The following is a 26225-nucleotide window of genomic DNA, read 5'->3' on the forward strand; positions in this document are numbered from 1 at the left end:
ACTACTCTCTCTACTACTCTCTCTACTACTTTACTACTCACTCTACTACTCACTCTCTACTCACTCTCTACTCACCACTCTCTATTACTCTCTACTACTCTCTCTACATTACCCTCTACTACTCACTCTCTACTACTCACTCTCTACTACTCACTCTACTATTCCCTACTACTCTCTCTACTACCCTCTACTACTCATTCTCTACTACTCTACTACTCTACTACTCTCTACTCTACTACTCTCTACTCTCTACTCTCTACTCTCTACTCTCTACTCTACTACTCTACTACTCTACTACTCTACTACTCTACTACTCTACTACTCTACTACTCTACTACTCTACTACTCTACTACTCTACTACTCTACTACTCTACTACTCTACTACTCTACTACTCTACTACTCTACTACTCTCTACTCTACTACTCTCTACTCTACTACTCGCTACTCTACTACTCACTCTTTACTACTATCTACTACTCAGCCTCTACTACTATGTACTACTCACTCTCTACTACTCCCTCTACTACTCTCTCTCTACTACCCTCTACTACTCTCTCTACTACTCTCTACTACTCTCTCTCTACTACTCTCTACTACTCACTCTCTACTACTCACTCTCTACTACTCACTCTCTACTACTCACTCTCTACTACTCTCTCTACTACTACTCTACTACTCACTCTCTACTATTATCTCTCTACTACACTTTACTACTCACTCTCTACTACTCTCTACTCACTCTCTACTACTCACTCTCTACTACTTTCTCTACGCCTCACTCTCTACTCCTCACTCTCTACCTCTCTACTACTCTCTACCTCTCTACTACTCTCTACCCGCACACGTGTGTGTGTGTGTGTATATATATATATATATATGTGTGTGTGTATATATATACGCATATGCATTTATATATATGTATATGTATATATTTACATACATACATAAACATATATATATACATCTGCATATCTATATAAATACAAATATAAATGCATGCATATACATATATGCATGTTATGTACATGAAAGTTTGAAAAACACTAATGAAAGCAAAGCTAAAAAGCCACCTAATTACAAACCGAATTGCTTTAACTTAAGAGAGGGCGAGACCTATTGCATTTTCAATGCTTGTTTACATTCCCTTCCCTAAGACCTCAAATCAGTAAAATGCTGTCCTTTATTTTAAATAAATGCACAGGTTCTCACATTTTGTGCCGAACATCTCTTCCCTTTGTACTAACTTAGTAAAATGTTCTTCCAGCACTGCCGTTTATTGACTACAATTATTTTCTGATTCTTCTGATTTTTAGACAAGCTTAGCAGCGGCCGGTCAGTGCAGGTTAAATCCTTCGAGCTTGGTTCTAACTAATGGGCAGGGAGGGTGAAAGTCAAGATGTAGGTGCACACACTGATCAATCAATTGGAGTGTAGCTGTTGATACGGTTGAGCACGGGCTTTGTTTTCAATTATATTTCAGGGTGAATCAGTTCAAATGCACAATTCAGTATTCTGACAGTCGGCCAAAAAGGGGGTGGGGGTGTGTGTGGAGATGATTCATGGGTATTGTACCTGGCAGAGCTGGAGTAAGTGGTTTTGGATTGAGCACTACGTGGGATCCAGTTCCCACAACAGACCTCTGAAATAAAAGGCCACATAGACACTACCTGCAGTCAGCAGGGCACAGAAGATGTGAGGAGAGGAACATACAGAGGGTAGATCGCTAGTGCGAGTACATTATATCACAAGCAACAACGTTTCCAGTCGCAGTTTCAGGAACACACATTTTGTATAAACAAAACTGTCCTGTTTGTTGGGAATGAATGGATTAGGACATTGTGCAGCTTTAGATTTATCAAAGGATTCAGTACGAGTCTGATCTGAGTCCTTTGTAAATAGTCAACTACCAGAGCCACCATAAGGCTGGGCCAGATGTCTTACACTCTGGCGAAAATAGAAACCCGCTACTCCTCATCTGGCAAAGTTTGGAACTCTGAATAGCAAAGCTTTCAACTGGGCACAATCTTAGTCTCTGCCTTTGGAGCCCACAGAGTGAAAAAGAAAAAAGGTAAATAGTTACCAGTACAACTAATTCCAGCCAGTGATCGTGGATAAATAGTAAGACACCAATATTTGGGCTCCAACATATTCAGCCAATGAAAGGGAATCATTAACACTCGCCCAATAATCATGAGATCAGTAATATCCAGTCAGTGATGAAGTCAATGATACGAAGCTCCTTACAGGATCAATGGTACACAACAAGTAATGTGCGAGCAATAATAGCCCGCCAATAACAGATCAATTCTCCTCAGTATTTGGGCTCTCTTACACCAAATAATAATGGACACAATTGTATGTAGTAAAGAAGAGTTCTAATAGCAACAAGTTGAACAGTGACAGGGATTAACTGTACCCATCAATAACGGAAGCCTATAATGTGTAATGCCCACTCTATATCAGGCTTTCGGTAGGAAGTAATTTATAGTTTATTTGAAAAGTTTTATATAGCGCTGGCTAGACCCGGAGGTATCAGAGCGCTTTACATGAGGACGAACATTGTTTCAGAGCATAGATACAAGTTACATGAGTTACTGGAGCGAAGTTACATGCGTTAAAAACATAGATGTAAGGGAAAAAAAAGCAGGCAAGGGGGAGAGATAGGAGCTGGGGAGGTAGACCAAGAATGAGCGAGGGAAAGAGGAGGGTGAAGGAAACGCAACCGGGAGACGAGGAAAAACAGTGTCCGACGTCCGGTGTGCTGTGATCCCAGTGGAAGAGGTATCATTCCCACACTTCCGCTGTGTGGGGTTCCCTTTGCGCTGTGGACTCTCTCAGAGGGGTCTCTGAAAGTCCAGGGCATAAATACTGGTTCCCTCCCCAACAAGGGGAGAAGGAGTGCTTTGGCAAGGGGCGCCATTCCCACACCTCCATTGTGTGTGGCTCCCTTGACTCTGTGGGCTCTCTCAGGGGGGTCTCTGAGACTCCTGGGTATAAATGCTGGATCCCCCCAAACAAGGGGAGAAGGAGTGCTTTGGCAAGGGGCGCCATTCCCACACCTCCATTGTGTGTGGCTCCCTTGACTCTGTGGGCTCTCTCAGGGGGGGTCTCTGAGACTCCTGGGTATAAATGCTGGATCCCCCCCAACAAGGGGAGAAGGAGTGCTTTGGTAAAGGGCACACGCAATGGTTGTAAATTTAGGGATAATGATTTATTGCGTGGTAAAACAGCCATAAGACCCAGTAAATTAAGAGGAGGATAATAAAACAGCCTGATCAATAATAGTAACATGAATGCAAAATAAAATAATAGCTTGATTAATAATAGTTACAAGATTTTATTCTGACAAATGACAGGTGATCCTCAATGACTAGCTAATGACTGAGGCTGAAAAGAGTATGGTTACGTTTAAACAATTCAAACATCAGCAGTGAATCGTTATTTTGATCCTCTTTGTGCCATTCACTGTTTGTAATGTTATAAGAACACCCCACCCTTACTGGCTGTTCCTATAGCCTACTAGTGCTAAGCATAACCCTGCTTCCTGTTGCTCGTGTATCTGAGCTTCCCTTTGGTGCGTTGTTTTGGCATATTTGCTGCAGGCGACTGATAAGAGTATCTTGTTCTAACAGATGGCACGAATTACTGTCCGCCTGCCTCATGACACCATTCGCGCACATCAGTTTGTGTTTACCGCGCCACCACTGCAATAAATTCTTATGGACTCCTCATGTTAGCAGTATGTGACAGTAAAGGTACATGCTGGAAGGAAGATCATTGGAAGAGCAGGACTTGAAGGTGGCTGTTGTTTTTGAATGATAGTAGTGGTGCAGGCTGTTGTATGCTGAGACTCTTAGACTGCAGTTGTTGTGTAGTCGCTCCTTCTTGCTTTGGTCATTCTAGTACATGCTGTTATGTTAATTCTTTGCTTTGGGATGCTACTCACAGAGCCTGGTGGGCAGAGTTGGATATGTTTCCAAGAAGCACTCATTTAGGTCCCTCGAGGAGAGACTGTTCAGCCCTCACGCTTGCTGCACTCCCTCCACATTTGCCTTGAACATTCCATCATGTCTTTGGTAGTCTTTGCCCTCATGTCTGTCTCTATTTCAGGTAAGGTGTGCCCACATTGAGAAGGAGGACCATGTCTAAACGCAAGGTAACCTTTGAGGAAGTGGCCGTAGATGAGCAGCTGGAAGGCCTACACCTACCCAAGAAAAAGGTAAGGGATTAAGTGTTGGAATTAAGGGGCGGCATTTTTTATCAGAGTTTTTTTTAAACTCCATGAGCACCTCTGTCTTAATCTTGGGACACAATGGCAGCAAGGTGCTGTCCACTTGATTTGTTTACCATGGATATGAGATTTGAGTAGTCTTTGGATTTTCCCTAAATGTATCCTCATGCGTCTCTAAAAGACCATCTATATATGGGGACTGTGGATTTGTATGCTTGGTAACTGCCTGATAAGGGTGAGCATGGTAGATAAAGGTGATCAGAATAAGCCCCCCTCGTCCAAAATCAACCACCATAGCACCTTACACTTAACTCCTTAAGAAAATACGGGTGCATTTGTAACAGAAAGGAAGGGTGCCAGGATAACTCTGCCTCCCACTGGGACCCTGACTGGCTGGGTAGCTCTCCTTTAGGATCAACTCTGTTTATTATTTTGGTCTAAATCATACAGTCAAACAAGGAACAGCTTTGTCGCCTACAACCCAGAGGCTAGCAGCATTACAGCAAATGTATAAATGGTGCCCCAAGCCCAACACCCCCCACACTCTACTCAATGGGCATTGTTTACTGTCTCTCTGACCCGCCAAGTCCACTCAGTTTTTCGGCAGGGCTGTACGTAGCAGCTGCGATACGAGTACAGTGGGGACCAATTGCAACATCTTGATATATTGAGGACAGGTGAGCTCATTGAACTCGGATGCAATGAGTGCTATGAAAGAGGGGCCCATAACTCTTGGTACAAATTAAATTTATTCTCTAAAGTTAGGGTGAGATTTTCTATACTAAGTGGGTGCCATACTTGCTGGAGCCAAGCAGTGTCATCAGGGACTGTGAGTTCCCCATTAGGACAAGATTGCCTGTTGTGCTGCCCCCAGGGCCAGCGCTATATGTCTGCCTTTCCAGGACCGCATGAATACTTCAGTTGATTGGGCAAGCCCAACAGCACATGTGCTGGAAATTGTGAGATTTGTGTGTCCAAGAATTTGGCCACATCATCCTGACCCTTTCTTAATACCTGATCAATTTAGGGAAGTACCTAAGTAGGTGTTCCTGTACCCCCACAGCTTCTCCAACACTTCTTGCTTCGTTCGGGGCCCCATTTCATTAACCTAGTGGGGGGTCCAATGCCAATATGTGGCTATTTTGACTGCAGTGTCTGTGCTGGGTGCGTTGTGTAGCGTCTCATTCTGTAGTAGATATCTCCCCATTCTTTTGATATTCGCTCTCCCTATTTCTGCTTCTCATCTTTTCTACCCCTAGTGTTTCTCACGTTGCAAAGGTTTTGCTAGTAGGGAGTTTAGCTTGTAGATTTGGTGCATGTCTCTATCCTTCAAAAATATCTATCTTTCGAACTATGTTGGCGCTCTGTGAATCTGTAGTTTAACCGTGGAGTTCAGCAACCAGTGTCTTATCTGCAAGTAGTGTGTCCATTCTGACTTTGGAAGCTTGTAGTCCCTTTGCAACTGGTCAAATGAGATAATCCTAGCGTCATCTAAGAGGTTCCTGGCCAAAGCATGAATCGGTTGGGTTGCATGCCTGAGTTGAAATTTGAGTTGGCAAAAAATATAGGGGTCATCGGAGAGGGTAATGGAGTCAGTCTATTCGGTTCAGCTACCATGTCCCAAACCCGCCACTGCCTGGTCCATGAAGCACCCAAGTTTTCTGAGGATGCCGACCCCACTCCACAATGTATAGGAGTTGTACCGCCTGATAGTATTGTGATATGTAAGGCACCCCCAACCGACCCTGAACGGATGGTCTGTATGGTTGGAGGTGGTGCATGCGGGGTCTCCTCCCTTCCCACACAAAAATCTGTTGATTTCAGTATGTAGAGTCTTAAGAGTGCTGTGGGGAGGGGTGTTAGCGGAAGTGCTTGAAACATGAACAGCACCCAAGGCAAAATAGTATTCTGAATGGCCGCAAACCTTCCTATCCACAAGTGTCTGTAATGACACCACGTGGGCAGGTTGTTTTTCACTTGTTTGATTAGCCCCCGATAGTTGACATCTTCCGTGCTAGATGTGGTGGGTGCTACCTGAATCCTCAGATTTGATATGGATACTTCCGCCCAGGTAACCGGATGGCTAACACTCGGGTGATTTTGGTGCACCGGCAACACTGTCAAGTTGGGCATCTGAGATTTCTGTAAGTTGATTCAGAACCTCGATACCTCCTCAAGTCCAAATCTCAACCTTTTTTGGCAGAAATGGTCAAATCCCCACCACACTGCTGTATTATTATAAAATACAATTAGGTTTCTAAACCCTAGGCTCGAACTGCCTTACAACCCTGTTATTCAAGTGTAAAAATTCCTCATAAAGGAAGCACTCATTTAATTAAGTTTAATAGCTCATCCATTATGGATATATTGAAATGAATTCATTCCATTAATTATTTCAAGAAGAGAAGACGTCCACCTCTATGGCATCCAATAAGGAGACCAAGATGGCGAAAATTAAGCATTTTACACCCTTTATTGTTTATCACAGCTCCCTTAAAATCAAACCATCTGCAGCCCAGGCAACATGTTCCTTCTCACTGTAAGACTTCATCACGGTTATCAAGAGGTATGGAATTTGGAGTAATCCCACTGGAACATTATCTTGCATCTTGAAGTGCCAGTTTGTATGTCCACTCCAAAATGTTGATTGAAAAAGCACACTTTATTCTTTCCAAAATTGACTTTTTATTTGAGGGAGATTGGTACCGACAGATCCAGGAAACAGCCATGGAATCCAGGTTTGCCCCTCTTATGCAAACCTCTTTATGAGGTGGTTTGAGAGGAGGCACGCCTGATCACCAAAAGCAGGAGAAGGGTCCTAATATAGATATACTTTTGTGGTCTCTTCATAGATGTTCTAATGCCAGAGGAATGGACAAGCCTGTGTTTAAGGTTGTGGTCCTTTTTAGTCTTCGCCATTTTGGGGAGTGCCTGGTGCCCGTACGCTATACTAGTGGCCCCGGGGTTTGTCGCCTCTTCGGGGTTCTGTCGATGTTGGTGTGCAGTGTCTCTGTGGCTAGCAGTGCTTGCAGTCGCACTATGTTCTTTGGTGGCCCCCTTAGCAGGGGGTTGATGGCTGCTCACACCCTGGGCGGAATCTATGGCTTGCCTCCCTGTATTTTCCCACTCATCATGGTCAGCTCTGGGGTATGTTTTTCATAGGCCAAAGACCTGGACCCTGTAGTCACATCTTGTGGTACCTACGGGGGGACACTCTGACATGGCTCCCCCTCCCCAGAAGTGCTCAGGGAAGTCTGCTGGCGAGTCTCAGAACAGTTACGTTGTTTATAGGCCTGGGACCTGGGCTCTGTATTCACCGCTTGTGATACCTGTAAGGGTGGGGGGGGGGGCTTTGGGTTGGTCCCCTCTCTCCGCCCAGCGAAGTTTTGCTGGCAGGCCTCGGTGTCTTACCACTGTGTCAGGAGGCGCATGCTCACTGTGCTCCGGGCTGGCCAGAGCACGCCTCTGTTTATGCTACTGCGGGCAACAGGGCTGAGGACTCTGCCCCCTCTCCTGCTGGTGCAGTCTTGGGCCTTGTAAGGGATCATGCCCCCCGGTCAGTTGCTGTTACTCGGTCAGGGTCTCTGCGCCATCTTGTGAGTGCTGGCCTCTCGCTTGTCTGACGGCGATCTGTACCATCCTCTGCTGGCCGCCTGAGCAATGGAACATCTTGGGATACATACCGGTTTCAGCACAGTGGGAGGAGGGGGGTCGGTAAGCACACTGGAATGACTTGTTGCTCCCTGGAAAAAGGCGCAGCAGGGTGGAGGAGCAAGAAGTATGGCGGCCGCCATCTTACGCAATCCTCCTGTTGGCTCTCTTTTGTTATGCTATGTTATTTTAATTTGTAACGTGCTCGGATACTCACGAGTGTCCAGGCGCGGTGCCTAGCAAAGGGTAAAAGCGCCCGTTTAGGCGAAAAGGTGTGTTTTCAAATTTTTCTTGAATACTATTGGATCTTGAATATTACGTAGAGCAAGGGGTAGTGCATTCCAAGCAACAGAGGCCTTCCTTGTCAGCGAACTGCCACCTTCCCTCTGGTATTTGAAGCGGGGGAACTGAGCAAGGCGAGAATTTGAAGAGTGCATCTGTCTGGGTGGTACATAGAAAGAAAACCGTTTTTGTAAGTAAGATGGGCCGAGGCCGTGCAAGGCTCGGTGGGCCAATACTAGCGATTTAAATTCCACCCGTTCTACCACAGGCAGCCAGTTTAGAGAAAGCAGATGGTGACGCACGTTGTTCCTGGAGGAAATGCCCAGAAGAAGTCTGGCTGCCGAGTTCTGGACCACTTGGAGCCTTATCAGCAAATATCCCGGGATGCCCACATAAAGAGTATTTGCGTTATCTAACCGGGACAGAGTAAGTGCACAGGTGACCGTTTCTCATGCTGACTCTGGAAGGAGATGAAAAAACGTCCTCAGTCTTAAGAAGACCAAAGCAGTTACCGGTCAATTTCTTAATATAGGTGGAGAAAGAAAGGTTCTCGTCGAACCACACCCCCAAGTTCTTGGCCGGCCTCCCAGCAGAAGTCTGCACGGGGAACTCAGGCGGCCAAACAGATACCCGAAAGTTGGGAGGAAACTTTCCGTAGAGAAGGATCTCCGACTTCTCCTCATTACATTTTGATTGCGCCGCCGCTAACCAATGAAAAATGGATGGGACACTGATGTACCGAGGAAACTGACTTATCACTATTGTCCCACGTAAATAGCTGCTGGGTGCCATCGGCGTAGGCCATCACCTTAGCCCCCAAACTCTCAGCTAAATAGATTAAAGGTGTCATATAAATGTTGAAGAGAAGGGGACTAAGGGACGACCCCTGGGGGACTCCCGTAGTCACAGGCTGCAGAGCGGAGGAGGACGGAGGAATCCAAATCTGCTGGGTCCGACCTTCAAGGAAGGATCTGAGCCAGTTCCATACTACACCTGACACACCGACCCTGGTGAGTCGAGAGAGGAGAAGAGAGTGTGGGACCGTATCGAATGCTGCTGAGAGGTCAAGCAGAATCAATGCTGCTCTCCCCCGGCATCCAGACACTCCCGAATGGCCTCCGCAACCTCCACCAGGACGGATTCAGTGCTGTGGGTGGCCCGGAACCCTGACTGAGCTGGATGCAGAATACTCTCCCCCTCAACAAACGCCGTTAGTTGTTTGTTAACAACCTTCTCGCATACCTTGGCCAAGCCAGGCAGCAGAGATATTGGCCGGTAGTTCCCCGGATTAAGAGCGTCTAGACACGTTCTTTTTAAGAAACGGCAGAATCCTGTCCTGCTTCTAAGCTGCTGGGACACTGGCTGTCTGGAGGGACAAGTTAATGATACTGTTCACCTCTTCATTAATTGTCTCCGCTGCTGCTGCTATCAATCTAGCAGGGCAAGGATCAGAAGGAGAGCCAGATTTTAGACTCCTACGAATTTTAAGAGAATCAGATAAGTTCACTGGTTTGAAAACATCCAAGCGATGTTCGGTGCTGGCAGGAGGAGATGGATTGAATGCCTCTATCCCAGTGCACCCGACGAAACAGTCGCCTGGACGGTGCGAATCTTATCCAAGAAAAAATTCGAAATAGTATCACACCGGATTGCTGAGGTAGATGATACAGCAGCTTGAGCCAAAGGGGACGTAAAACTATGAACAATCGCAAAGATTTCTTTAGCGTTGTTTTTAGCACACTCGGTACGGTTTGAGAAGAATAGCTTTTTGGCGGAAGTTATGGCCCCATAATAAACCTTCTGTTTATTTCTGAGCTTCAGCTTGGCTATGGGACAGTAATCACTGCAGCGCTATGCTCGCTCAAGAATCTTACATTCGTGTTTGAGTGCTTTAAGTTCAGGGCTGAATCAGGGTTTAAAAGGTGATTCCCTAGACAGCTTAGAAGAGCACTGTGGGGTGAGTATGTCAACTGCATTAGCCACCCAACTGGTAAGATCCTCTAGGTCACCCGAGAGGATCGGTCTAGAGGTTTCCAAGACTTGAGTGAACACGCCGGGGGTGATTCTCCCAAAGGCAGGTTTACAAAATGAGCGCACCAAGGGCTCCGCATTCCTCACGTCCCATGAAAAGTAGGTCACAAAATGGTCGGACCAGGAGACCGGGCGTGGGTCTCTGATCGAGATGGGGGAAGTTAGAACAAATAGAGTCCAGAATATGGCCAGCCTGATGGGTAGGGAGACTAACTCGCTGGGCCAGCTGAAGAATATCCAAGAAATCACGCGTGTCTTTAGCCTCAGCCTGGTCAAGATGGATATTGAGATCCCCTAAGACAATATAGTGGGAGAATCTCAGCGCCCTGGAAGCTATAGCATCCCCACAGGCCTGTATGAAAGGTCCTACTGGACCAGGGGCCCTATAGAGCAAAGAGCCTCCCAGCGTAAAATGGTCTGAAAAGTGTAGGCTGAAATTTAGGGCCTCGCAGCCTCCCCATATGGTCACATCCCCCCTGCGAAGATCCCAGTTGTTCTTATAAAAGATGGCCACTCCCCCCCCCCCCCCCTCCCCTACCTTCTGGACGGTCGGCTCTAACAATCTTATATCCCTCCGGTGTAGCGAGGGTGACAAGGGGGTCTGACGTTGAGTCAAGCCAGGACACTCTGATGAACAGCTGGTCTAAGGAGCCGTCATTAAGGATATCAAAGACCTCTGTGTAATGTTTACTAAGGGATCCAACATTAATCAAGGCTGCAGAAATGTGGGGAGGTGTCATAGGACGGCGAGATGGTGTACTAACTTGATCGGGAATAGTGAGACCCAAACCCAACCTAAACCTACAAGACGGGCACCCATTGTTGCAGCAGATAGAAAGGTCCCAAATATCTCCAAAGGAACATGAGTTAGAGTTCCAATCCCGTAAAGCATCCCGAGTAGCATAGTCTGGGCCTCTGTCCTGGGACCAGGCGGGCAGCATGGCTGGCGTTGGCCGCTTCCTGGACGCTGACGGGTGCAGATGGGCTTGCCTTAGGTGCGCCAGTGGGGTGCGTTCACGTATTGAAATACCCCCGGCCGCCGAAAGACTAGAGAGCGCCCTACCAAATATGGCGTCTCTCAATGGCAGCACGGGGAAACAGGAAGTGAGTAAAAACCGTGATTCGACCACAATCCCTTCGGCACACATAAAATAATTGTAGCAATTTTTAAAAAGTTATTAAAACGTTTAAGAAAGTTTTCTGAGGGCTACGAGAAATGTGCAAATGAGCAGCAGTGCAGAGCAAAGTAGAACTGTGCGTAGGTAAGCAGAATCGCCAGTAACAAGCTAACCCCTTTGAGGTTTTAAACTCAATGTCCCTTCTCATTCCTCTCTGTTCCGAATAATTTGTGAAAATTGTCTATTGCGTGCTAAACCAGTTGTCAGAAGGAACCTCATGATTGTTATCTTTCCGCACCCCTCAAGCTAAACGTTGAATGAATCCTGACCCCTCCCCTTTCATTTGGGGTTTTTCTTTACTTGCATCCTCAAGTTTCTCCCAGGACCTTGCCCTCGCGCAAGTGTAAGGAGGTCACAGTGCTGTGTGGGTCTGTCATGTTAAATTCAGAAATCTGCACTGACAGTGGTTTATAGCCAATGAGGGCTATGAGGTGAGTGCACTTTTCAAAACTGCGCCTGAAGTGTACAAACCCACAAAGAGTAATAAGAAGGGTCTGACCCGACCTTACACTGGTTAAACACTATCCACACTGCTGCCTAGGGCAGTGTATTTTTCGGGAGTCGCCTTTGTTGAAATTAGAATTATAGTGAATTGGTTAGGAAAGGACCTGGGCTCTGGCAAACTAGAGATTAAGATCATGGCAGATGATAGGAGTCACAGTTGTGGACACAGCTCCGAGATCCAAAGAGGGGCTAGGAGATCCCCAGGAGAACACTTCTAATGGATACAAGAGACTTGATGAAGTCTTTCAATGATTGTGGTGCAAATGGCCCAAATCCAGCTCTGTTGAGAGCTGACACGACTTAAATCGAAAAAGTTACGAATAGTTTCAATGATGGAGCAGGAAAAAAATATAGTTCTTGTGAACTTCCAGGGATGTAGTATAACACTTAGAAGACAAACTGAGCAATCCTACTTCTGTATCAAAAACGACTTTAGAAGAATTAATGTCCCAGCACACCCATTCCAAAAATAGAATGGCATTGCTGTGCTTCTAGGTGGTTGTGAGGTTTTCAGCTCAGACCCAATTCTGATCCACTTTTTGGAAATGGGCTGCCTGTGGAGTGAATATTGATCTATCACATAGTTCCTGATTTCTGTATGATAGCAGCCACTCTTGTCCTACCGTTAGCCTGTGTGGACAATGCAGTCTTACTTGCCACAATGAAAAATCTCTACTGCGCCTCATTTAAACCTTCCATCTGTTTTACCTGGCAAGGGACCTAGTTGAAAGCTGCTTCTAACCATAAGAAATGTTTATCAGCGATGTTAAACCACATTGTCTGTTCCACATCAAACAGGAACAATTTCGCAAAGGCCACCATTTTAATATATTGGCCTTAATTCTTTATCTAATGCCAGATGGTTCAAATATCTAAAGTTATTTACAGCACATGAACCTAATTCAGACTCTTGCTTTCTCGGGAAGTATGGTTTCTGTGGAGCCGCTGCTTGGGGCTGACAGTGGCAAAGTCGATGGCACTGTGACTTATGAAATGAAAATATAGTGATCCTCCTACCAAGTTTGCAAATAATAGAAAATGTGTTTCTCAAATCTGTTATCTTTCCCAAAAGCTACATGACCTTCTTTCGTCTGGGTAGAAGTAATCATGAACTGTATGACATTAAAACGGTATGAAGCAAAGACGTTGCCCTGTCTGAGTTTTGCTTAAAACGGTATGAAGCAAAGACGTTGCCCTGTCTGAGTTTTGCTTAAAACGGTATGAAGCAAAGACGTTGCCCTGTCGGAGTTTTGAATAGTTTCTATCCATTGAATTGGTTAAAAGTTCTCCTTGTTTAGTAGGAGTTAGAAGTGGCTTTAGGTGTCTCGCCATGTCCACTTTGTTTATAAACCCCAGTAACCTTACTCTTGGAGCAGGTCTGCTCGCACTTGAATCTTCAGGTAGTGGCACACCAAAGCGAAGACCGCGCTTGTTCAGGATGGTTTTACTACTCCGGGCATGTAAATTACCTTGAATATGGAAGTGAGCTTACATAATAATATATATAGAGTGAAGGCAGACTTTCAAAGTGACGTGGACCGATGGAAAACGCTACCACTGAAGCTCCTCGGCAAATCAGGTATGTATAAGGCAACACTACCAAAGCACCTGTACATGCTCCAGAACACATACCATAAACTGCCGGACGAAGTGTTAAATAAGATGTTTATTTGGGTTGCCACAGCCGCTAGAGTGGTGCTCTGCACACTGCAGAGAAAGCAATACAATGGAGGCATATCCCTTCCTAATATTAGAGCCTATTACTAAGCGGCGCACCTCGTCGTTATCCGCGACTGGGAACATGCCCCAGATGACCATCCCGCATAGGCACTGGATCAAACTCAGTTTGGTTCCTACTCTCACATTCAGTACCTCAATGGGGGGGATGGGCACGAAGAGGTTACTCCCGGCAACGCAAGTGGTGATAGATGTATGGCAAAAAGCAGAAAAGGAAATGCACTTGGATAACCGTGTGACACTGGAGACCCTACTATGGGCTGGAACATGTTTAAAGAAATTTGTAAATCTGCAAGGTTTCAAGCACTGCTACACGTTGGGGATCTCAAAGTTGGGAGATATACTGGAGGGAGGGGCCCTTGCTTTGTTTAACTTTCTATGAAAGGAGTTTGAACTAGCCTCCATGCAGTACTATAAATACTTACAGATTACTCACGCCTGGAAAGCACAACAGATCAAGGCGTAGGCAATGCCTGAATATACACCGTTGGAGGAGAGACTTCTTATGGAGGAAATTGGAGAGAAGGCGATCTCCTGGACCTATAAGACCCTGATCATCAACCAGCCAGACACATTAGTAAACCTGAGGTCTAAATGGGAGGGAGAACTAGGGTCCTTTGAAGACCTAGATTATGAGGTGGCACTGATCCACCAAAGGGCAGTGGCGATCAAAGCCTACCTCCGTTTCATACAATTTAAGATCCTACATAGGACATATTACGATAGGGCCCGGCTTCGCAGTTCTGGAATGGCAGCAACACCTCCATGCCTTCGATGCCACACTGAAAGGGGCACATATCTTCACACACTATGGCAATGTTTACTTGCCCGCCCACACCAAAGTACTTAACCACATACTGGATGCACCGATGCCAATGGACCACAAATACCTATTGCTAGGAATACCTACAGAGAGAGATCTTCTTACAGCCAAATTACTTTTTGCAAATTTGGGAATAGTGGTAGGGAAAAGGGACTTAGCAAAACACTGGAGGGCACCGACTCCTCCCACATTACCTGAATGGAAAAGGGGGATGGACCTCTATATGACAGCAGAGAAAGTGATGTACAAGGCGCGAGTATGTCCGAGGAAGTTTGAGAGAATATGGGGCCCATGGAGGAGACACCATGGAATTACAAATGCAGGAGGGGATCCGCAGTCTCAAAGTAATGTAACTGTGACAGCATCGGGAGGTTCAAATGATACCCATTAACAGAGTGACTGTTTATCCCAATGATAATGCCCACTCTACTTTTGTAACTAAACGATTTATGTATCTACTGATGTTCTCAAATAATACACCCCAGCTATACTTGTGTGCGTAATGAGACGGTTGTATAAGAGAAAATGTAATAAAAATAAATAAATATATATATATATATATATATATATATATATATATATATATATATATATATATATATATATATATATATATATATATATATATATATATATATATATATATATATATATATATAAAAATGTAGTATGAATTCGAGTTTCCTTTCTGGGCTCTGTGTGAATCCTCCCAGCGGAGGGGGTAGTTTCGGTTAATTGCTCTCTAACTGTTCACATAACAAGGTGCTGACTTACAGGGAAACATTCCTCTGTGGACGTTAGTTTGTTAGATAGTCTGAGTTCATGTATCGGGGAGCCTGCCGCGCTTCATGCATGGATGGAGCAGGGATAAGGTTGATGGGGGATCTGTTACACATGTGGGAACTTACAGAGGGCTGCAATACAGATATTGCGCATGAGAAAGCGTTGGACGGGCAAGCGACTGCCGTTGAATGAAATGCTCGGCACATTTCATACATGACATACGGCTTCCTAACTAGCAAGCATCCCTTTCGTTTAAGCATGGGTGCGACAGAAACGGAACACTCTAAACCAATATTAGTGCTACAAATTGTAAAGTGTGCTTCCATTAATTGTGTGAAAATGATTCCCCAAGGATCCCCTATTCCCCTTTTCTATTTTTATGCACAGATCTAGCTCTTTAAATAAGTCTTACTCCACTTTTATCTGACGCCCTTCCATCCTTCACATGTCCAAACAACTGGACAAAACTGAGACCCTTGCGTATTAGGGGACACTGGGATGGGGGTCTTAGCGTTGGGGCAGGGGCATGGACACTGGCACAAGGACACTGAACTGACGTATACACTAGCACAGAGGCTTTAACAACGGCATGGGTATACTAGAGCCTTGCCAATGATACAGGGTCACTGACACTCGCGCAAAGATGCGAGCTCCAAGGCACTGATTGCAGGGACACTGACCTGTGAACGCCTGTACACCGGTCTTTGGGCACTAACAGGGGATCACTTACCCACTGACCCACTTTGGACAGTGAAGACTAGGACACAGGGACAACGGAGCACTGATGCATCGTCTTTGACGCACTGGCACAGGGACTCTGGCAAAACACAACCCGTGTCAGAGGACAATGACTTCAGGACTCTTGTATCAGAACACTGATACTGAAGCAGGAGCTCAGGCCGTTGGTAATCCAAAACTGGTGCACAGTGACCATGGGATGTAGAACCGAGAGACGCGGAATGAGGACATCGATCTATTCAAGGACCCGGAACCATGCATGAAGGGAATGGCCATCAGCACTAAGGCTATGGACCCGGCTAAAGAATACAATCCCATAACAGCCCCCATTGCCAATATCAATCGGCTGCAACCGTTTTTCTTGTGGGAATTAAAACGGAAGCAAACGATTGTGCACAGCGCTGAAGATATAGCAATTGTTTTGTTCTGAAGTCCTGCCTGCACAGCCAGCTCTCATGCAATCATCCTGAATATGCTTGTACTCCAGTGGATTTCAGCACCATCGTAAAAGAAAACTGTGGCATTGACAAAATCAGTAGTAAATGTCTCGACCCTGGAGGATAGCCGCTTCGGATTTTTTGTGTGTGGCTATATTAGACATTGCACACCCTGTAGAGTAGGCGAGAGAGCTGGGCTGACCCTGCATAACGGATCCTATTACTCTGTATGTAATGAGGTTCTTTGTGCGACCTATGCTGTGGAAGCCGTATTCAGATAGTTCAACAAGCTGTGATTTTTTTTTTTTTCCCCAGCCAGTGCTCACAAGAGGAAAATGGAATCACAAACTTCATAGTGTTGGCAAAAAAAAAAAAAAAGACTTAATGTAGGTGACCTTCAAGTTGCAAGCTGTGTCCGCCCCTTCACAGAGCCGTTTGTCAGGAGACTAATACAAATATGCAACTCTGCTGAGATAACATGGCGTAATGTGACCTTAGAGAAGACTTGTTAATGAAGCTGCACACCTTCCCTTTAAGAGAAACCTGATTTACTAACTTTGACAAAAACGTGCGTGCAACCAGCAAATGCGGATCGCCCCCGGACCGCAAATACTGCTAAGTGTACATGACCTTAGTCAAGCGCAGTTTATCCCCAAACTATGGGCATCATGTCGTTTTAATTCCTGTCAGTGTTTGGTGCTGTGGTGGCACAGACAAGAAATTAAATTAACTAAAGGAATTTTTGTTATTAAATATGGCGATTAAGAGTACCTCTTGTACTAGAGATATTTAACGTAATCAGTCTTATCTTATTGACTCTAACAGTTGAGGCGTGCTGTTATTTATTTTCTGAAGTGTTTCATTAACTGTATTAACTCTTTTCACTTTGTCAATTTAAAAAGTTATTTCTTTCTTTTAACCAACTACTGTGCAAGAACTCATTCCGCTCCTCCCCCCAAAACCTTTTTGCACCGTTGTCATTACCGGTGACCGTAGTCACCACAACCTATGTTCCCGGCTACAGGCCTGTCTGGAGCCACACTAGCATGCAGAGAAGGGGAATTGACACAAGAATCATCACTTCCTCTAGTGTAGTGTTTAGATGAGGAACCGTCCTGTGAAGAAGAAGCAGCGGTCACTGTGGCAAAGGCCATCCTTCCACAAGGGGAAGGCCGTTCCACACAAGGTTATGCTCAGTGCTTGAAATGGAGAAATAGAAGTGCAGGTACTCTGTACCAAAGTACCCGCTTGTTTCAGAGAAGTGCAAGTACTCGCCAATTAAAAGTATTACATTGTTATTGCGAAAGTGCAGGTACTCTCCCTCTCAAAATTAAGTGCCATTACTCAGTACCATGCAGTACCGGCCCATTAAAAGCACTGGTTATGCTATTAGTGTTTTTAGGGTATTTTATTCAGCATGGGGGAAATGTGAAGAAAGATTAATAAATAATGATGCGTGAATGCTGTCTCTGCTATTCCTGGTACTTGACAAAAATGGTCTGTTTAGTTTGTTCAGAACTAGGCGGGAAGTACTGCCTGACATGTGCATGTTCCGTTTCTCTCCTCCACTCCTAGTTTGAGCAGACCACTGGGGTGAGTGGACCCGGCAGCCGCTTCAAGGTGAAGCACTCCCTGGACAGTGATGAAGAGGATGATGAGGATGAGGGTGGCGATGACTCCACTAAGTATGATATCCTAAATGCAGAGGATGTGGAAGGTGAGTATATGTATGCCACACGCAGCGCAAGAGCTGGCCAAGGATTTCACCTGGAGCCAATGTTACAGGTGTTCTGCCCTGTAGAGGACTTGAGTCCGGAAATATGGCAGGGCAGTGTTTCCTGCAGAAACCACAAGAAAATGCAAAACTGATAGCAGTTTTTGATAACTCAAGAGAAGAAGCACATCATGTAATACTTCTGGATAAAAATGGGGGTGCTCATATTATCGCCTTCATTGCTCCTCTCTCTGTTCATGCCACATGTTGGTAGGCTTTGCATTTGGGATTGCCCAGGGAAACAGGCTGAGCTTATTGGGTGGGTGACCTCTTTTACGACCCTGCTCCAACCCTGGAGTCTTTGATCCCCCTTACTTCCCCCACTACACACTCCAAAGGCACGGCTAAAAGTGGGACATCCCTGGTAGGAGGGGTACCTGTTTAACACTATGCCTACCCACACGAGTGAGGTACCATTTTTATCGGGAGACCTGGGGGAACGCTGGGTGGTAGGACATTTGTGTCAGCCCGGTGATCCTACAACTTTCCAACACAGAAATTTGAGAAACAAATGATTTTTTCATCAAAATTTGAGGTTTGCAGTGTATTCTGGGTAGGGAAACGTTGGGGGATCCATGGAAGCCATACCTCCCTGGACTCCCCTGGTTGTTTCGTTTTCAGAAATGTGTGGGTTTGGTAGGTTTCCCTAGATGGCTGCCAACCCCGGGTAGAGATTCTCCCCTTTCCAACAATACCTCTCCCTTGCATGGAAAATCCCTCTGCTGTCCGTGCCTGTACTCACGACGGAATGGTTCCATTATGAGCACAGGAGCACTGGTGCTCATGACTGAACCATTCCGTCATGAGCACCCAAAGGATTAAGAAACTAATTGTATTTTATTTTATAATAATACAGCAGTGTGCTGGGGATTTGGCCGATTCTGCCCAAAAAACATTGAGATTTGGACTTGGAGAGGTGTCAAGGTTTTGAATCAACTTACAGAAATCTCAGGTGCTCAACTTGACAGTGTTGCCGGTGCACCAAGATCACCAGAGTGCTAGCTATCCACATTTTCTTCTCCACTCCACTGGATGCCATTGCCCATTGGGTACCTACTGGAGAAGTAAAGGCTCAATTCTTGAAGAACAAGCACTTCCATGGTTTCAAGGGCCGAGTTGAATCCAAATTCATATGCGTAGACGTAATAGGTGATCTGGAGGCCCACGAGAAATGAATTCTCTCTAGATAAAATATGCAAAAAATGACATACATGTATAATGATCTTTGTGCTTCCTTCTTATTTTCACTGAATGTCTCATTTTCCTCTACCTCTGTTACACTTGTCTCTTCCACTTACTTTTATCTTCCAAATGTCTGTTTCGCTGTTATTTCAGTATCTCTTCCTTGGTCTTACTATGACATTTTCCCCTATTTCCCCTTTTTCTCTTGGGTCTCAATTTGTCCATGTTTTTCCTCTTGCTCACATTTTACCTCCTCTATACCACTCATTCTCTTCTCACACCTTATTGCTGCCCTTCCCAATGACTGTCTCTCCGCTGAACCTGGTCTATTGCTCGTTCTGTAGGCCAGGAGTCGGCCACCGTGGACTTTGAGGATGGAGTGAGAATCACACCCTTTAACTTAAAAGAAGAGATGGAGGAAGGCCACTTCGACTCAGAGGGTAACTACTTTGTGAACAAGGAGACCCTTATTCGCGACAACTGGCTGGATAATATAGATTGGGTGAGTATAGCCCTAGCACTCCACCTCATCTTCCACCGAACCTCTGCCTCTTTACTACGGTGCTCGTTGAAGATTGCAACCTAGGTGGTTCTGTACTAGTATCATTGTCCCCATTTTGTTTTTTACTACTTTTTATGTTTTTTCCCACAAGGTGAGGGTAAAAGACCAGGGTCTTGGACAGCGAAAAACGATCCTTGTGAAAGAGGGAGATGAGGAAACAAAGGAGGAGGATGATGATGATGACATGGATACTATAGGGAAGACTCCATTGGAAAAGAAGGCCCTGCTGGAAGGGTTGTTGGAGATGCTACAGCCTGGAGAGACCGTGGCTAAGGCTATCCGGCGGCTGGGTGTTCGTGGGGCCAAAGAGTTGGCTTTACCTCGCAAGTGGAAGCCCCGCAAACCAAAGGAGGGGGAGCCACCCTTAGAGGTGAAGGAGGAGGAGCCAGTGGATGAAGCAGAGAAGCTACGCAAGGGTCAGCTAGAGCGTCTGTCTGGCTTAGCTGATCAGATGGTGGCCCGGGGTGTATACGAGATTTACCAGGACACCAGTGAAAAACTGGCCTACCGGCTGAAAGTGCTGACTGCTGTTTCGGCACCTGTCCCCGCTACGCCAGCTGCTACGGATGAGCCGCTTGACATGTTTGCAGATGAGATAGATGAAACCAAGCTGAGCATAGCCCAGGAAAAAAAACAGGAAGAAAAAGAGGAAAGAGAGATGGAAAAAGGTAAGCTCAGGCCATACTAAATTGAAAGTGTTTTGATACATGATGAGAGGAGCTTTGGTTACAGATGGTGCCGCTCGAGTGTGAGTTTCTGCAGTGAGCTACATGTGAGATCTGGTGGACTAGAAAGCCTACGGATTCTTCTCAATTTTTGAAACAAAACAGGTACACATTACTTCGAAATGAAACTTTCCTGAGGTTATTCCCTCTATGAATAGCTAGAAAGCAGTTTCCATTACAAAGCTTAGTGATTTATTAACATTGTAAGAAATTAAGCACTTGGGCATGTATTAGCAGGCACCTTAGACTGAGATTCATGGAGATCATATGAAAGAGATTTGTATTGAGGAAACATTTAGGAAAACCATTTTTTGGGATAGACATTTCGAGAACCGACCAGTCTTTAGGGTCTTGGAGTGTCCTTATGTAACTGTTATATTGATAAATACTGAAATAAGAATATGTGTGATGCACTGCTAAAAAAAAACAAAAGACTGTGCTACCTTGCTCCTGCAAGTATGGCATTTTTCAGCTTATCAGTGACAGCAGGTCAGCTTCTCCAAACAACAAGTGGTCATGCACTTTTTCTTTGTATTCTTGCCTCCAAAAGTTGTTGGGCTTGATTTTAAATGATTATCTTCATATGTACTTATCTGAACTTAATAGAAGTCAAATTCTGAGCTGGATCTTTTTCTCCTTACGACTTGTTGCTTCTTTCATTAAGGGTAATTGGGGTTCCACCTCTGTTTAGTCAGGTGAAGTGCTGGATTTACATCAGCGATACTTCCGCTGGCTCTGCCAATGTCCCTTCACCTGACAGCCTGTCTGTCAGCTGCCCATCTGGTTGTAGTGGTATTCACACTGCCCTTTTTAGGCAGGGTCGACCATTTCTCATTTTCCATACCTGGAGCCACTGTGCAAAGCATGGCCGTCCCAGGTAGCGGAAAAGCACAGTGTCCCCCATTCACACGGAGAAAACTCCCTGTGCTTCCTGGATATTTTTTGTTTATTGAAAACTTGCTCCTGCTTTAGTAATTCGTTTTAAGAAAATAAAAACTTTGCCAAAGGGGTGTATCAAACATGGTTTCCATCTAGCTAAAACTTCAGGTTGTCAATCAGAACCACCACAGGGGCACCTCTGCTGAACACACAGATGCCACCTACCTAATGAGAATCTTTAAATATGGTGGACGATCCTATAACAAGGGGTTAGAGGCCATTACCTTCGCTGACATGGCAGACCTACTGTCGTATCCTAAATGACGCCCTTAGATTGTTTCTTCAAATCCTCTTCAAGCTCTCTTTTTCTAAAGTTGGGCTTTTCTATGTAATTTCTAGAGTGCGCATGTTCTTGTTGAGTGATTACGTGCACACTACTCCAGGTAGTGTATGAAAGGTGGTCCTTCCTTTAGTGCAGGCAGTGGGGTTTTTACAGTCTTCAGGCATTGAAGTTACCTTGATAGGTAAATCTCAGGTTTCATGCCTGGATTTATTTCCTGAGGCGGTCAAATGGCTGCATTGTTTCTTTATTTTAGCAGACGGTTTTTAAAATTTCTTAGGTTTTCAGAAAGGAAGGAAAAATGCAATCCAGTAGCTCCAGGGGATTATTCTTCCATGGACTATGATGCCCAGAGGTTTAAAAGTCCAGGCAAATTGCAAGAATGCAAATAGAAATTCATAGGTCTTTCCAGATGCTTCCTTTGGCACCACCTGCTACTGTGAAATGTGAACCTGGAATTTTCATTTCTTTTGCATGAGATTGTTTCAAAGGGGCACCCGTTCCTGAGCCATACTTACTTTTCAATTGAACCATCAATGAGTTTTGCCTTATTTTATTCCTTCGGGACCAAATAAGTCTTTATTTCCAACAATGATTTGTCTGCTGTGTGAGGAAATATACCAGATACCTGCTTTAATGCAGCTGAACCTACTTTTGTAAGTCATGGCTTCTATAAGTCACCTGACCAGTCATTTTGACCTCTTTAAAACAGCTCGGGAAGAGCAAGAAGATTATTTTGATGTCTGAGATAACATTCGCAGAGGTTTTCTGCTTTGAGCCTGAAACTCGTGATTGTGGGACAAGCAAAAGAACAAAGGAATGGTTCGATAAGGTCTCCTACTCCTCCCAAAAACTACTTACAATTCTTAATCTAATATCCAACGTTTTACTCCTTATTCCTGTCCAAGCAAAGCTTAAAGGTAATAGAATGGTAGTGCTTCAATTTTTAGCAGTTAAAAAGTCATTGAAAGTCATTATCAAGAATATTACTTCAAAAAAAGACTCAACCTCTGCTGTTCCACATGAACTAGAACCTCTGGGTGCCTCCGCGGCTGCTTCTCCCTGCACCAGTCTAACATGCCTGAACCCCTTGCCGAGCCTCTAAGTATCACCACTTATGTCCGTGTAGACACTAGAGAGGATGTCTCAGTGAATCGCAGGGGTTATTCTTTCTGGAGAATGCAGGACTTAAGTATCTGGTGTCAGAGGCTCTGGTCATTTCTCCCAAATGTAAATGTGTGTTTTTTTAGTAGTAATATTATAACTCATCCCCACCAATTCAATTGTGTCGCCCAAAAGCACTTTAGGAGTCTGGGCAGTCTATACTGTTATGGGATTCTCTTTGACCGCATTTGTATTTGGCTATGTTTGCACACTTTTCTTTAGATGTGAACCCTGTAGGATAGTGGCCAGCAAGGCTGGAGTAGTGTATAGTATTATTTTATGATAAGATACATTGGATAGTTGCCGGCTAGTTTTGGTTAATGATTTGGGTGGGGCAGGGATGTCTGTCTACCAACCAAAGTTGCTGTTTCATTCTGCTGCGGTGTGCATTTGTCCATTGCTTGGCTTGGTGATTGTGCTATTAGAAGACATCCTTCCCTATTTTGGCTTTGATGGGATGCGGGATTTATGTGACTGGATACATCGCTGAAGTGGCAAGTGCTTAGCCAAGTAGATAGAGTTGAGCCTCAATGTATATTGGTGCAGAGAATTGTTTAATGCATTCTGTTTGGAGGTTGCATTAGTGTTAAGTAATGCTGGGCCCCATGACAGACATTTAAGATACCGCTGAACTGACTTCGGTATGTGTGAGAGTGTTCTATTGTGCTCTAATCTGCTTGCCTGCTATTGTACTGATACAGAGCATCCCCCTTGCGGATGTTACTGTTAGGTTATAGCAAATATAGTACCTGGAGAGCTGGTCCTTTAAGGCATGACACCATACATATATAGCACCTACAGGATCGAGACAAATTGGTTTCATGGGCTTGTTGCCATGCAGATACATGCTATATGCATTTGTACAGCGTCTTCAACTGTTAGTTTGGCACTAGAGGTCTTTCCTAACTTGACCGCCATTTTCGTTTAGTTGGTATGGTGATGTTTAGAGAGGGAGTGAAGAGGGAAAGGAAGAAAGTGTGGGTGTCTCCCAACTTAAAGGTAGTCTGTTAGCAGGCTATTAGGCACAAAAGAGTCTGTGGGAATAACTCATTCCATCGCTCTCTCTCCCCTCCGCCCTCTCTCTGGCAGTGTCCACATTCAAACCAGAGCCAGCCGGCTCTCCCTGGTTGATGCATTTTCCTGTGGGGTCACAAGCTGAAGTGAGGGATTGTGGGAGTTTGAGCTGGAAATAGTATGCACAGTCTCCTTCCTTTCCTTTTATCACAGCCCGCACAAACTACAGTTGCTAATCAGAGCTTGTAAAATCAACAGATTGACTCTAGACACGTAGCTTGATAGTTATTTGGTCATCAAGGTCTCAAACCATTTTTCCTCGAAGGTTGATTAAAAATGTATATCTGTGATAATTTTTTTAATTTGTCAAAATCATTGTACGCTTAATTTTCATCATGTAAACAATGATGCTGTGGCAAAGTCCGTCAGATATCTGAGGCTGCTTCGGACATGAATGACATTGTTCCACGCGTCTCGCCTTGAGATGCAGGATTAACACATCAGTGATTCGGCTGCAACTCAGCTCGACTTGTTCCTGACACACGACTCGCTGTTATCAGCACTACAAATCTTTGTCATTAATCTGACATTTGCCTCTGGGAGACTGGTCGGGTTGTTCAAGTTCACATCGGTCATGTAACTTACTCTTACCCAGCCCTACTGACTTTTGATATGAGATCTAGCTTGTGACCTGCTATGCTCACTCCTAACAGCCACCCCAGGCAATGCTGCTATTCTGATCCAAGTTATCCTCTCTTTGAGATGATCTATACCAGCGACTGCTGTGCTACCAAGTTGAACAGTGTCAAGTGTAGCAACCATCATCCAGTTTAGCTTTCTTTTACCAGTAGAACTCTATCAAGGTGCCTCTGGGGCTGCAATCAAAGAGGAGCACTGGTGCATACTCAAGATAATGCCTGGACTTGAGGGCCTTCTTGCTAAGAATACGAGGCCACATTGAATGGGTGACGTGACTATCAATCGACTTGTCAGCACAATTGGTGTATCTAGGTAAATGGGGGGAGCAGGCGCTACCTAGATATCCCCTCATGTTTTGCAGTGCAGCATTGATGGTGGCTAGGAGGAATATTATGCAGCTATGGGGCAGTGGTATAGTACCCCAAATGATTCAATGGCTACCTAATATGGATTGGTGCTTGCAAGCGAGAGGAACTGTGTACCAGGCAAATAGGTGCCCGAAGAAATTTGATAGAATATGAAGCCCTTGGGAGGAGATGCAAGAACTGGAGGATTAAAATGGGTTATAGGGAACTGGATCTTATCGTAATAAACAAATTAGAGGGTGGTTTGGCCCACTGAGCTGATGTCCTGCCCTGTCAGATGAGACATGGGATGGGGTTGGGGAGGAAGATGCTTTCTTGTTCTGGAGATATCTCAATGTTTATTTACCACATTTATGTATGGAATGCTGTTGTGTACTACCAAAATTAATAACATGTTTAAAAAAGAAGCACTCTGGGTTTGTTGAACACTCAGAGCCTGAAAGAAGCTTAGTGCTTCCAGTAGTTAGGAAAGTTCTAGACAGATCCAGGCCCCCATAGGATTATGCATTGTGTCCCCTGCTTGTAAATTAACAGCTGCAGACTCCTCCTGCAAATGAAACAGTCACACCTGGACGCCAGTGGGAGACTTTATGGTTCGGGGCTTTGCGACTAACAATTTAACCATTTAATGCTGCATCAAATGTCTTCTGGTCCTTTAAGCTGCTGATCCGAGACACCCCATGAGCCTAGTTTAAAGACCTGGAGGTAGCCGTCAGGTGTTTCTACGATAAGTAATTTGAACGTTTTAAAGTCATCTGACCATGAACAGTTTAGGTTTTGTGTGTGTTTGTTTTACATACCTTTCATTTAGTAGACTGGTTGTATCTTGTAGTAGAAGTTCATAGCATTGCAATGTGTAACTGCAACGACTGGATATGAAAAGTTTACATAGCGTTAGCCCCACTACCTATTCGAGTAAATATTTATTGCGGTGTATTGTAACTTTCCATCTTTCGGACTGTTGTTTCTGGCCATGATAATATTCTTGGATATTTGTTGCTTTGTGATGGCAATAGATTACTGCCTACCTGAATCCAATCATCCATGCAGCATAAATGTATGTTGATCACGGTTTGCATCGAATACACAATCCTGGTAGACTGTGCCACACAAGATGGCTACAA

General features: G+C 44.9%; 1 protein-coding gene across 4 annotated transcripts in view; it reads left to right on the forward strand.

Moving 5' to 3' along the window:
• CD2BP2 (CD2 cytoplasmic tail binding protein 2) overlaps nucleotides 1–26225 on the forward strand; it is a 72283-nt gene that overhangs the window by 16134 nt on the left and 29924 nt on the right. For 3 of the 4 annotated variants that reach the window (XM_085618472.1, XM_085618474.1, XM_085618475.1), the window contains exons 2-5: nucleotides 4113–4221; nucleotides 17973–18114; nucleotides 19698–19855; nucleotides 20007–20583. In XM_085618472.1, the coding sequence (XP_085474598.1) occupies nucleotides 4144–4221; nucleotides 17973–18114; nucleotides 19698–19855; nucleotides 20007–20583 (955 nt within the window). In that variant the 5' untranslated portion in view covers nucleotides 4113–4143. Of the gene's footprint in view, nucleotides 1–3685; nucleotides 3801–4112; nucleotides 4222–17972; nucleotides 18115–19697; nucleotides 19856–20006; nucleotides 20584–26225 lie in introns of those variants that run through there. The other variant, XM_085618473.1, reaches the window with a different exon arrangement.

This window comes from Triturus cristatus, chromosome 7 (assembly GCF_964204655.1).
Source record: "Triturus cristatus chromosome 7, aTriCri1.1, whole genome shotgun sequence".
Taxonomy (NCBI): domain Eukaryota; kingdom Metazoa; phylum Chordata; class Amphibia; order Caudata; family Salamandridae; genus Triturus; species Triturus cristatus.